Genomic DNA, 13,725 nt, shown 5'->3' on the forward strand with positions numbered 1-13,725 from the left:
CCCCTCCATCAATGAACACATATAAAAATGTCTTCAAATTTTGGAGAAAAACTTAGGCTTCTATAGTGTAATTACATTCAAAACGTAAGGCTGAGAAGTACAAGTACAGTTAGTTAAAGTTTTGGTAAAGAATAGTATAAACATAAACATTTAGTAAATAGAAGTTGAAGTCATTTTGTTTAAAAAAAATTTTTTTTACTTACATCTGCAAAAAAATGTGCTCGTTGTGCTTGTCTCAACTTGAATCTTTTGATTTTTTGCTGTATTCTTTTATCTTTTAGAAGTTGCTGTTCTGTGGCCCACTCACAGTGAAGGTAGGAGCTAAAATTGTCATAAAAATTATAGTGTTATTATATCAAAGTAAGCCAAGGTGGGCCTTTTTATTTGTATACAATTGAATATAATTTTAAAATCCAGTAACACATACTAACTTTCAGCTTTGCAAACAAGTGATTTGACATTTTCCTTCATTACTATTTACACGTAAATAACTTTTGGACTAAAAATATTTTGCTCACCATAGCCTCAACAGGATTTAGTACATAAGTCAGCAATTTGCTAAGTGGAAGCCAACTGGTAAGCAAAATAATGCCATTTATCATGAACATCTTTATCATTAGCTGTTATTTCATTATGGAAAATGCCATTAAAAAAATAAAATCATTTTAATTCAAGAATCATATAGTTATGTGTACAAGTTTGAAAGATTTAAGTTAAAGAACTGAATTAAAAAAGAATAAATAAAATATATTTGATTTTCTATTTTTTTCCTATTAAAATATGATTTAGAATTTTTTGTCTTCCTACTTATGAATCACTGATTCTTATGGCTAATTAATTCATAAAATGGGTTATGTTAGAGAAATTAACCAGGCACCATGTGTTTTGATGATCATTAAAAATTTATCTCAAAAAATAAAAACATAATGAACAAATTTTTAAGATTTCTTTTAATTGACTTTGTACTATGAGATTCTACTTATTCTTTCAATTAGGTGAATGCAATAATTTAAATAATAAAAACAATACTGGAATAAAAAAGATAAATTAGGGTGATAATTAAAGGCTTCTTAATGTTCCAAATGTTATACTTCTTTCTAAACCAAAGTCTTTCTTTCTTACTGTCCTAAACATATACAGTACTCACTAATTCTTGTATTTCACAAAAAATTCTTCTGCATCAATCATCATTCCAGGTGATATCTAAAAGAAAAGAAAACAACTATTACAATTCAGAAAGAACATGAAACACACACAATATAAAATTAGTAAAATACTCACTTCCTTCTTTACAATCCTTGAAGACAGTATTTTGTCCACAATTGCAGCATCTTCTTCACTTGGATTCTCCTATGAAAAATAGGAAATTTCAAATTGATTTAGCTTAATAAACTATTATAAACTTGTTATTATTCCAAAGACACTACAGTGGGCATCTAGGACACAAAAGACAAAAAAACCCAACGAAACAAAAATATACCTTTGCCCTCAAGAAGCTTACAATTTAATGGGTAGATGAGTCTATGCATATAAGTATGAGATAAGGTAGAACATGTTTAGGCTACTAAGATACATAGACAAGGTACTCTGGAAAAATTTGAAGAGGAAATGATCACTTTCAGCTAGGGTAGATTAAGAATAGAAATGAAGAAAAGCTTCAGATAGGAGATGACATCCAGATGATCTGGATCTTAAAAAAGGAAAGAATTTAAATGGATAAAGATGAGCAAGAATATAGAGATTCTGCATGTGAATGCAGAGAAAGAATTTTATAGGACAAGATCATCAAAAGTTAGCAGAGGAATAGTACAAAATAAAACTGCAAATGAATACAAACTATTTAATATTAGGGTAAAGAATTCAGAGAATGAGGAGGTAGAATCCTATGGACTAAAATTTTACCGAGCAATTCAGCCCATGAGGGATAGGAAATTCAGAAATAAAATTCTATAGACATAAAGGGAAACAACTAAAAAACAGAAAAGGGTGAGTTGTCGAAAAATGTAGATACACAGGGAACTCACTGACCAAAAAGAACACATACAACAGATGAAAGCAAAGGCAGATAGCTAAGGACAAACACAAAAATGTGGCTTTACTCTATAAAAATGTCATTAACTGCAATAAAGCTTATAATGAGCTATAGCTTACAATGAATGTTAAAGATAAGATTTTTCTTACTATATTGGAGAAAAGAAGATCAAAGATGAGAAAAATTCTTTGCCTTGGAAGGATGAAATATAGTAATGGATGACAAAAAAGAAAAAAACAGAACTATTCAACCAATAATTCATTTTTGTAAAGGACAGAATAAAAATTATTAATTGGGAATTGAAACTCCAAGATTATAGAGATCAATCTTACCAGTCCTACCAATGATTTCTTAATTGTTAATTCTAATGGTTATCTTCAATTCTCATCTTTCTTGACCTCCCAATCACCTTTTTTCCCCTTAATACTCTCTTCTCTCTAAATTTTTAAGACAGTGCTCTCTCTCTTGACTCTTCTCCTAACTGTCTGACTACCCCTCCTCTGTCTCCTCTGTCTTCAATCAGGTTGTGCCTTCTAACTGTGGGTATCCCTCTAGGTTCTAGCCCTGGCCCTCTTCTCTTCATCTTCTCTTTTAAAATTATTATTTTTATTGATAATGTTTGTTTTCACATAGCCTAAATTTCCCCCTGTATACCTCTCTTATTCTTTTTAAGGAGAAAGAGAAAACAATATCAGTAAAACTATCATAAGTGCTCTCTTCCAACTCACAAATTCTGTGACACTTTAAATATTTTCAGAGAGTTTAAACGACTTGCCCAAGATGATGCAAGTAGTAAAGAGCTGAGTGTGAATTTGAACTTGAGTCCTGATTCTAAATTCTGTCTTCTTTCTAATTGTACTAGAAAGAACCTGGTTACCCCTGATGAACTTAGGTCATCACTGAAGGATAATGAAAATAATGAAAAAATTGGAAGATGTGATTGCTGAATCACTGTTAGTAATTTCTGAAATAATTTTGAGAGTGGGTTAGGCATCAAAAAAATAGAGAGATATAACCATCCTTAATTGTCAAAAAAATGAAAAGTTGAGTCTGCAAACTAGTTTAAAGATCAGATCCCAGTGACACTCAATATTGTGTTAAAGTCAACTTGGAGGAAGGTCTATGGTAGGAAAGTCTCAGGAAGTTGCCCCTGGCCTGTGCTATTTCATCTTTTCCAACCATGACTTTGATAAAGATAGCATGCTTATCAAGTTTTCAGATGACACAAAACTGGAAGGTTGAGCTAATATGAATATCAATCAGGAGCTAAAGATATCCAGACAACCTAGATTGTTTGGTTGAATCTTAGTAAGATGAAATTTAATAAGGAGAGATGCAAAATTTTACATTTCTTAATAATATGGGGGAGGGTGGAATGACATCATTATACAGCTCTTTGGGAAAAAAAAGACTTAGGAATTTCATTGAACTTCAAATTCATTGTGGGTAAACAACGTGATCTAGCAGCTTATAAGATCATATGACTGTATGAAAAGAAAGAGGCAGAGAGTCCAGAGGAGATGGTTCCATTGTATTTGTTGAGAGTATCTGTATCTGGAGTCAGATTGTATTTGGAGAACTATGTTCAGTTCTGGACATCACATTTAAGGTCATTGAATAAGCAAGGAATCATGGAAAAGGTCGTCCAGATTATATTCTAGGTGAATCAGGTGAAAGAACTAGAGATATTTACCTGGAGAAATTTAGAGTGACATGACAATTTTTCTTAAATTATAATATGATAGTCTGAAAGACTATCATATGGAAAATGGGATTAGATTTGTTCAGCTTAGATCTAGAGGGCAGAATTACTAATGGATAAAAGTTATAGATAGATGGTTCATCTTTGGTGTAAGTAGCCCTGAGAAATTGATCAGCAGATCTCTGATTCTCCCCTCTACCTTCTAGCTCCTACCGATGATATTATAGAACAAAGGAAAGTATCAGGACCAAGGAGATAATATAAGCTTAAATGAAGTACAAATAAGTCCTTTATTCACGTTTGATAGAATTAGAAGGGCCTGCTAGTTCTCTGGTAGCCAGGATTCTTAACCTTTTTTTGTGTCTTGGACCTCTTTCAGATTCAGAGATATTTCACAACCATCAGACTGGCTAAAATGACAAAAGGGCAAAACAACAATGTTGAAGGAGATGTGAAAAAATGAGGACATTAATATTCTGTGGGTAGAGCTATGAATTACACTCAGAGTTATTAAACTGTGTATACCTTTTGACCCAGCATTATTATTATTATTTTTGACAATAATTAACAATTTTATTATGTTTAAATATACTGTTTAGGTTCTATTTACCTCTAAGAGGGAGCAAAATCACCAGCATACCATTGAAATGGTAACAATGACCAATAGTTGACTATAATATTATTCATTTAATATTGGTCTTTTACAACAGAAAATAATTAATTGTTGAACATATCATTGAGTATTCTTTCATATAATTTTGTAGAGAAATAAAAGCCATGCATTCAGTCCTTGCAACCATAACTACATAAAAAAACAGGTAATATAATGTTTTGATTTAGTCAGAAAAGGTAGTGGTCAGTGAGGGATAGAATTTAGGCATTATTACATTAAAATGCTGACCTAGCAATATTATTGCTGGGTCTCTTTCCCAAGATCAGGAAAAAAGAAAAAAACTCATATACTTCCCAATATTTATAGCAGCTCTCTTTGTGGTGACAAAGAATTGAAAATTGAGGGGATGCTCATCAATGGAGAAACAGCTAAACAAATTTTGGTATATGATTGTGATGGAATACTACTGAGCCATAAGAAGCAATAAGTGGGATAATTAAAAAAAAAACTTGGCAAGAACTCCATGGGATAATGAACAGTAAAATGTGTAGAACCATGAGAACACTATACACAGCTACAGAGTTAATACTGAAAGAATTAAAATGTGAATGTTATCTCCAGTCAGTGAACTGAAAGGTGAAAACATTAGACATAATTTGTAAAACACATTGGTCTTCCAGAGAATAAATTCTGTAATGCGAGGAGGGTGGGGAAGGCCTGGGATGCTTGTGGAAGGGATTTATTATATAGATCTTCTTTTTCTTTGTATATGGAAATATACACAGAAATGTATATATGGAAATAAAATTTGGAATAAATAAAAGTTAAAAGTACATAGAATTACAAAGAAAATAAATTATGTACATATTTACATACATATACAATTATCAAAAACAAATGTTATATATAAATACATATATATGTGTTATCAAACTATAAAAAGCATGTAAGTTCAAAGACCCCAGGTTAAAAAACCCTGTTCTAGAAAGTGTGTTGACAGAAGGAACAGCCCTGAGCAATATGAACTCTGGCAGTTGATAAGAGCCTACTATGGAACAAAAACTCAGCTCTAAAGCATTTTCCATATCTCTTGGAGACAGTGAGGTCTCCCTGAATACTTGAAAAATAATTTGGAATGTTGAAATGGAATATTTGCTTAACAGGAGTCACTCTGACCAGTATGGTTCAAGTTCCCAACAGAGTTATATGTCCAGAAGTGTTAGCTGTACACTAGGGGAGCAGCATAAGGACACCAGAAGAAAAGGGACATTAGGATCCTATAGAGTGAGTTACCTCTGATACATTTGCAAGTGTATGTCTCTCTACTAGTATATTTGGTACATTGTAATTCTGGAAGCAAATATGAATAAATATGTATGTGTATTGAGTATTCATAATTTGAATATTCATTATGCATTAATAGTGTGTGCTCATGCTCCCCATTGGCTTCATATATATCTACTGGAGACTGAATCTACAATATTATTGGGAGTTTATTAGCAGATGGAAGGGAGATTGTTTTATAGCTACTGTTCTTATTCCATCTTGGTAAATGACTTTTCTTTAAGATAATAATGTCCTCTGACTGACTGAAAGTAAATCCACTGTTAGGGGCTCATAAACAATAGTTTTAAGAGTAGAGAGTCAGAGTTTCTTGAAATTGGAGTAAAAATCCCTCTGTAGACCCAACCATTGGGGGTAAGAGGGAAGAGGACCTAGGAGAGAATGCTATACAAGGAAAAGCTTCCTAAAATTAAGAGAAAGCTATCTGAATAAAGAAGGGATGCATCAAGAAGCAGTGGGTTCTCCTTCCTTTGAGGTCTTCAAATGAAAACTGGATGACTGTTTGTTGAAGATATTACACAGAAAATTCTAGTCAGGTAAGGTTTGGGCTAAGTGGTCTCAGAGATCATTTAGAACTCTGTGTTTTAGTGAATGGAGATAAGAGAGGCAACATAAGGCACTTATAACAGTCCAAGTGGAAGATGACAAGAACCTGAACAAGTCTGGTATTTGAACTGACAGGAGATAAATTCGAGATATGTTGTGGATGTTGAATGAACAAGACTTGATGATAGCAACAACAAAAATAAATAATGGGGGGGAGGGCAGCTGGGTAGCTCAGTGGAGTGAGAGTCAGGCCTAGAGACAGGAGGTCCTAGGTTCAAACCTGGCCTCAGCCACTTCCCAGCTGTGTGACCCTGGGCAAGTCACTTGACCCCCATTGCCCACCCTTACCAATCTTCCACCTATGAGACAATACACGGAAGTACAAGGGTTTAAAAAAAATAATGGCTAGAATTTACATAAGATTTACAAAGTGCTCTTTCTGTGTTACATCATTTGATCCTCACAGTAACTATGAGATAGGAACTAGTCCCATTTTTCAGAAGAAGAAGTGGGTCACACAGATAAGATTTTGACATAGAATTTGAACTGAGTAGGGTTTTTCTGACTCATAGGCTAGCTGTCTATTCACCATCCTACCTAGATGCTTCTAATATTTGGATGTGGAACATGAAGATACATGTTATCTTGTAGGTGTAGAGTCCAGGTGAGTTAAGAGGTTAATAGTTAGGCAGTTGTTAGAAATGGGAAATTAGGAGAAGAAGACAAGCTTTAAGAGGATGATGAAATATTTTTAAACTATAAGATTTCTCAAAATTATTTAATATGGCCTTTAAGACAATAACAATAGTTCATCATTTATGTAGCACTCTGAAGCTGACAGTGCCTTTTCAAGCAACACTAATAATAATTCTAAAGAGATTGTATTATGATGTTGAATGAATTTGGGTAAAAGGTAAATGAGAATTTCATTACACAAATTATTAACCCAGATCAAGGGCTGGCAATCAGGAAGAGCTCAGGTTACATGTATTCTTTTGGCCACGATATACGAATGAGTCTGTATGCCAAGTCACCTCATTAATCCAAAAATGTACTATATACTAATTGCTAAGTAGAATTAATAATAATTGACATTTATGTGGTGCTTTATGGTTTACAAAATGTTTTAAATGTCATCTGATTTGATTTTCACAATAGCCCTGTGAGGTATAATAAAATACATGTGTTATCAACCCCATTTTCGAGGTAAGGAAATTTAAGCTCAAAAAAGTGAATTGACTTGTCTACAGTCACATTGCTAAAAAGAGATGGGGACCAATTCTGAGCTCAAAAATTATTAACTTCAATCTCAGGATTTTTTCCACTATGTCAGGGTTCTACACCATTTGGAAAACATTCCTTACAGTTCAATAAATAATATCTTCGTTAAAATTGTTCTTATTTCTTGTATATGAAATAATTATTTGGTCTACTTTATCAAAGGAATTTGTACAGGTTAAGTAAAACAAACTATATAAAGTGATACAGATGAGAATGGTGCAAAAATATATCTGGCATCATTTGAAAAGAAATAATTATTTTAAAATTGATATTCTCAAAACATTAACCCAAATTTCTTCTCCCTTAAATCATTGTCAATTCTTCATGTAGATATTTAACTTTTTCAAATATATAATCATACTGTATATTAGAAATGACAACTTTTCACAAATGCAATTTTGGCTAAATTGGTTAACATTTTCAGTCAATGCATGAAAAAAATTTGAAGGTGTCTCAATATCTATAATTTCAGCATATCTTTTGATGAACAATTCCTCCTTAAACTTTGATGCTGCTCATTTTAGGGTACTGGGGTACCTAGAAGTGGTAGTGAATGGCATCAGTGACAATGAAATTCATAGCGAGAGGTATTGTATATATGGCAAATGGCATATATGGCTAATGGCAATCTAGATAATTTGCCTAACAACAAAGAATGTATATAGTGAAATATTCATTTAGAGAGAAATTTTTATGCACACATACACAATGCTATTTCTACAGGACACATTCTTTATTTTCTCTAATAGAATGAGCTTATGTTTACTGGGAAATAATTCTATTTTAACTCAGTCTATTAAAGTATAATCAATCTCTCTGACAAATAAATTTATGGATAAAAATATCCACCTAACACGCTGTGCATATTTTGTTGTTCTGAGATGTTGAAAAAATGTAGAAGTGGCCAAGACTTGGGGAAAGAAGAAGATAAAAAGAGAAAGTTATGTTTTTGGTCCTTTGCCAACCAAAAGCCAACAAGAAGTCAATTGCAGGAATCCTCCTAAAATTCAGTGTTTCACCAGACACTAGCACTTTAATTCTTTTAAAACATAAAGGGATATCTTTTCCCCATTATGTTTCAAATCCAAAAACAATAAATTGGCCATGAAAGAAATGTTGATTTTAAGTTTACTCTTTGAAATTGTTTATAAGGGTCTATAGATTCAGTCTAAACTTAAGCTATTTCCCACTTCAGGATGATTTTAAAAAATCACTGGTACTATAAAATATGAAGTTATAAAAGAACATTCTTTAAGATTATAGTAAAAGAAGGTGAAATTCCTAAATTGAAAAAATAACAAATTTTACTTTAGCCAAACAGATTAGGAAATAATAACACTCACTGTCAAATCCTACATTTACATATATATACTGAAGAAACTGAACAATCATAATGACAAAACAACCCTAAAATTTTCATTTTTTCCCTATAAGAAACTTTACTAATGTTTTTTAAAATATCATCTCTTTTCTAACTCTTGTGGTTGGGATAAATTTTTATTGGTTATTTAAATAAATGCTTCACTGACCTAGTGATACCACTACTAGGCCTATAATCTAAAGAGATTATAGAAAGAAGAATAGTATCCATATCTATAAAAATATGTATAGAACATTTTTTGTAGTAGCAAAAAATCTAGAAACTAAGGGGTTTTTTTTTGATTGTCATCTGTTAATAAATGGCTAAACGAATTATGGATTAGGGTAATGGAGTACTATTATAAGAAATTTTAAAATGGTGGATTCAGAGAAAACTGGGAATACAGATATAAATTGATAGAGCAAACTGTGTGGAACTAAGGAAAACACTATTTAATGATAACATTAAAAATAAAAACAACTTTGAAAGATCTGATACTGATAAACATAATGACAATGGTTCCAGAGGCCCAAAGATGAAGCATGGTACCCACCTCCTGACAGGAAGGTGATGGACTCAAGATGCAGAATGAGATAAAAGCACAGGCTATACAGCAATTTGCTTTGCTTGACTACATATTTGTCATGAGGGGTCTTTATCTTTCTTTATTTTTCTTTGTTCAATTGAGAAGGAAGAGGTAAAAGGAAAGAAATTAACACTAGTTAATTAAAATTTTTTTTAAATTAAAAAATGAAGAAATGTCTCAGGACTAGAGACGTATTTCTCTTCCACTGTCCATGCATAGCCCACCAGTAATCAGAGAAATGATAGTAATTTGTTTAGTCTCTGATAGAGAAAGAAGTATAAATCTACAAGAGGCTGGGGCCTACTAATGGGAGAATTTAGACACTGGAATATACCTTTTTCCAAGAATGAGTTGTATCTCTCAGGTGGCTCACTCTAGGAAAGGAGATGCATGAGCCCAAGGATAAATGGTTCCCAGAGTGGTAGGGACAAATGATCATGGTAAAGAGAATAGGACCAAGATTCTGGACACAGTGACTCCCAGATGATACTACTTCCATTTGACATTGCTTCCTTCATGAATTGGTCATTCTAGTAATAACATTCAACAAAACAAAGGGAAAGATGTACGAATGCAATAAAATAGAAATGTGATGTCCATTCAGTTCTTTCAATCATGTCCAACTCTTCATGACCCAATTTTGGTTCTTGGCAAAGATACTGGAATGGTTTGCCATTTCCTTCTCCAGCTCATTTTAAAGGTGAGGAACTGATGCAAAAAGAGTTAAATAACTTGCCTAAGTTCATATAACTAATGCCTGTGGCCAGATTTAAACTCATGAAGATGGACGTTTCTGATTTGAAGTGCAGTGCTCTATTCACCATAACACCTAGTTGCCCCAGAAATGTAATGAAGGTAGTAAATATTTTATTCTAGCAGTTTATATTCATAAGAGGGATAGAAAGAATGAATAAAGAACAAATAAAGGTTTAGTTCATGATTTGGTGAATAGGATTCAGAATAGAAGGGAAGAGAAATAAAGAGGACAAATCAAAGACTTCTTAGAAAAGAATGCCACAAAATAATGTGATTTCAGATATAAGCATACCAGCCCCCTTTTCCCATTAGTGAGTTCTTCCTGGTTCTGCCAATTCTGAGAAGCATCCAAACTGGTGAATATTCATTCCCATTCCTGGCCATTCTTCTGATTTTGAGACTCAGCTACAATTTCACCCTGGCAGTTTCCTTAGCCCTTAGGACCTCCTTACCCTAAAAAATCCACCCATTCCTCTGTCTTTTTATAGTGCAGCACTTTGCCTTTTTGATGCTGGCTTCATTTTCCCACTGGTGAATTTCTCTTGGGAGCTCCATCTTGGAGAAGGGCCCAGGCTGGCCAAACTTCAGTACCCTTCTGGCTGTGTTCCTGATCTTCTAGACTTCAACAGGATGTTCCTATGTGGGTATCTTATTTTCCTCTCCTCCCTCCCATCACTTTGCCAACTTTCTTATGTGCTGTCCTCCATAAGAATGTAATCCTCTTAAAGACAGAGACACTTTCCTTTTGCTTTTATTTGTATTCCTAGGACTTATTAGTATTGTGCCTTGTACACAGGAAAAACCTAAAAAATGCTTGCTGTCTTGCCTTATCTATATTCATGTACATCAAAGAAAAAGAGAGACAAATGGAAGGAAGGACAAAGGGAGGGAGGTTTACTTAAACTAAAGGAAAGAAGGAATGTGAAAGAGTGTGGGGGAGAGCTAGTATCAAATTAGGGTAATTAAAACTAATCAAAGAAACAAAGTACTGACTTTAAAAGGGAACAAAATCATTGCAAAAGAAAAATGGGAGAAAATACTACTAAAAATGTTTTCTTAAAGAAATACCTTGGATGCTTGAGAAATTCTCAGGCAGAAAGGAGAATGTCTTAAAATATTAATAAGGTAAAAATGACAAGAAAAACAATTTAGTTAATAGAATGATTGAAATTTAAGATTTTAAAAAATATTTTTACTGTCATAGTCTATAATTCTGCTTACCACAAATAACTGCAAAGGTTGTTCAGCAGGTAAAGAAGCTGAACTTTTTTTGATCTTCACAGAAACTTTTGCTTCTTCTTCTGACTGTTTTCCTTCTGTATCTTCTGCATACTTTTTCCTTTTAACTTGACGATTCGATCTTCTCTTCTAGAATCAACCATAAAAGGAACAATTTTATGGCTTATTTTAAAAGAAAGAATGTAATTAAATATTTTCAAAAGGTTGGCAAATCCACACCACCAAATTGGAGAAATGTCTTTCCTTTTTTTCCCCTTCAGATAACAAAAGGAAAAGTATTACTTGCCCACTGCCACAAAAGGATAAAAGGGATTACCACCTTGGGTTGTTTCCTGGATTTTCAGGAAACAAAATTTAGTTAGTAAAGAATTTTCTCAAAATTCCAATACTGATGATCTTCAAGAAAAAAAACCAAAATATTCATTTCTTTCAGCCAGTTATTTTGCTATTTAGGCAACTTAACGTTTATAGTTTTGTAATATTTTTGTATAGTTTTCCAGTTATACAACAAAATACAATATTGTCTAAATAATTAAACTGAGAGTATATAGGCCTGGAGAATAGATTGACTAAGTCTTACGGAAAAATAAAGGCAAAATGAAGTTTTTGTACTTTAAAAAAGAAAAAATGAAAGAATATGGAAGATAAATGATCAAATTGAAAAGATATCAAATATTTAAATAAAGCAGGAAAAGGAATTAAAGTTTAATTATTTTTTTCTTGAAATAGAGGGGGAATGTTGTGATAAATTATAGGATAAACTCCTTGTTATAAATACTATGCTAAGATATAACTGCAGTATGACTAGTTTTGAAAATAATCTAAATTATTTTAAAAGTAAAAATGTATGTAAAATAGATGATTTCATTTTATATCATCAAAAACTCTGACTCAGATTTAGAAGTTATATATTTTACTATGGACTTAAAATTAAATGTTTTTATAAAGAAAAATTATAATTTCTATTTTGAACTAAAAATAGAAGTACATACATCATGATACTCAAAAATTTTGTTTTTTAAACTAAAAAACAAACTATTCGTCATAAGCTATTAATCAGTCATAGAATCTAATACTTTTTATGGACTTTTGCTTCTACAAATAATTGCAAGGGTTGGTTCATCAGGTAAGTTAAAATAATTTTATTCTTCATGAAAACTTTTGCTGTTTCCCCTTGATTGCCTTCCTTCTGTACTCTCAAGATTTTTTTTGCCCTTTAACTTTAAACTTTAACTTTAAACATCTTGCTTAAATAAACCATATATGTTATTCAGTGCCCACATAACACAATAATATGCTATTAATTTGAAGAATTCATAATAATGTGCAAGGCAGAACTAAAATTTATGTATGTACTATCTACAAAGAGGACTTACTAACATAAATAATAGTGGAAAGAACACTGGAGATAGTCTACCTCAACTTGAATTATTTGAAAGTGCTTTTAAAATCATTCGCTGCTAATAATGACCATGCTCACTATGAATTATTTATATCTACTCATTCAAAAATATATAATATGACATCTTTCCACATGGTAACACTTTGTCCACTGGTTCAACTAATTTTTCCAATAATTTCTTAAAATGTACCAAGGTGTTGCCAATTAACTCTTATGATGTTGGAAATAATTTTGCATTATAATCAGATCATACAGCACTGTTTGAAAGAACTGTCATGAAATTGTGCTACAATTCCAAAAAGTAGAAATTTGTTATTACATATAATTCATAAAATATCTTTGTAATATAAAAATATATATGTAATTCCAAAAGGATAGTAATCATCATTGACACTGAAATCATTATGACCTTGAAATTGTTAAGATTACATTTCTTTAGAAATTTTATGATTTCTATTTCTTACTAATTTATATTGGTTATCTCCCTATAGTTCCCCTTCCCCAATTAACAAAGATTTTGGAGTAATAATAAATAGATCTCAAATTTAGCCAACAACTTATAGAATGAAGAGAATTTCAAAATGAGATATTTCTTCCACTAAATAAAAAAGTTTCTCTATGTGGGAAGAATACACATGTATATGTGTACCCAGTTTAAAAATGGCAATTTAGAAGTTTAGACTCTTATATGAAAATAATATTGGGAGACAAGATTAAAACCTATATGGGTAGGCTAATCATGTGTAAAATTGTAAGCTTTTTCCATTAAAAACAGAAGTTAATTGTTTTGAACAACACAACACAACCAGTATTAAATATGAATCTGTATAATAAAGAGCTATGTTAATAAGACATCTTAGCTAA

At 32.0% G+C, this 13,725-nt stretch overlaps 1 protein-coding gene across 4 annotated transcripts in view; it reads right to left on the reverse strand.

Moving 5' to 3' along the window:
• CHD9 (chromodomain helicase DNA binding protein 9) overlaps positions 1–13,725 on the reverse strand; it is a 174,097-nt gene that overhangs the window by 86,886 nt on the left and 73,486 nt on the right. For all 4 annotated transcript variants that reach the window (XM_044664150.1, XM_044664149.1, XM_044664152.1 and 1 more), the window contains exons 4-7: positions 11,442–11,588; positions 1,282–1,350; positions 1,148–1,203; positions 204–321 (exon numbers count right to left, since the gene is read on the reverse strand). In XM_044664150.1, the coding sequence (XP_044520085.1) occupies positions 204–321; positions 1,148–1,203; positions 1,282–1,350; positions 11,442–11,588 (390 nt within the window). The remainder of the gene's footprint in view (positions 1–203; positions 322–1,147; positions 1,204–1,281; positions 1,351–11,441; positions 11,589–13,725) is intronic.

This window comes from Gracilinanus agilis, chromosome 2 (assembly GCF_016433145.1).
Source record: "Gracilinanus agilis isolate LMUSP501 chromosome 2, AgileGrace, whole genome shotgun sequence".
Lineage (NCBI taxonomy): Eukaryota > Metazoa > Chordata > Mammalia > Didelphimorphia > Didelphidae > Gracilinanus > Gracilinanus agilis.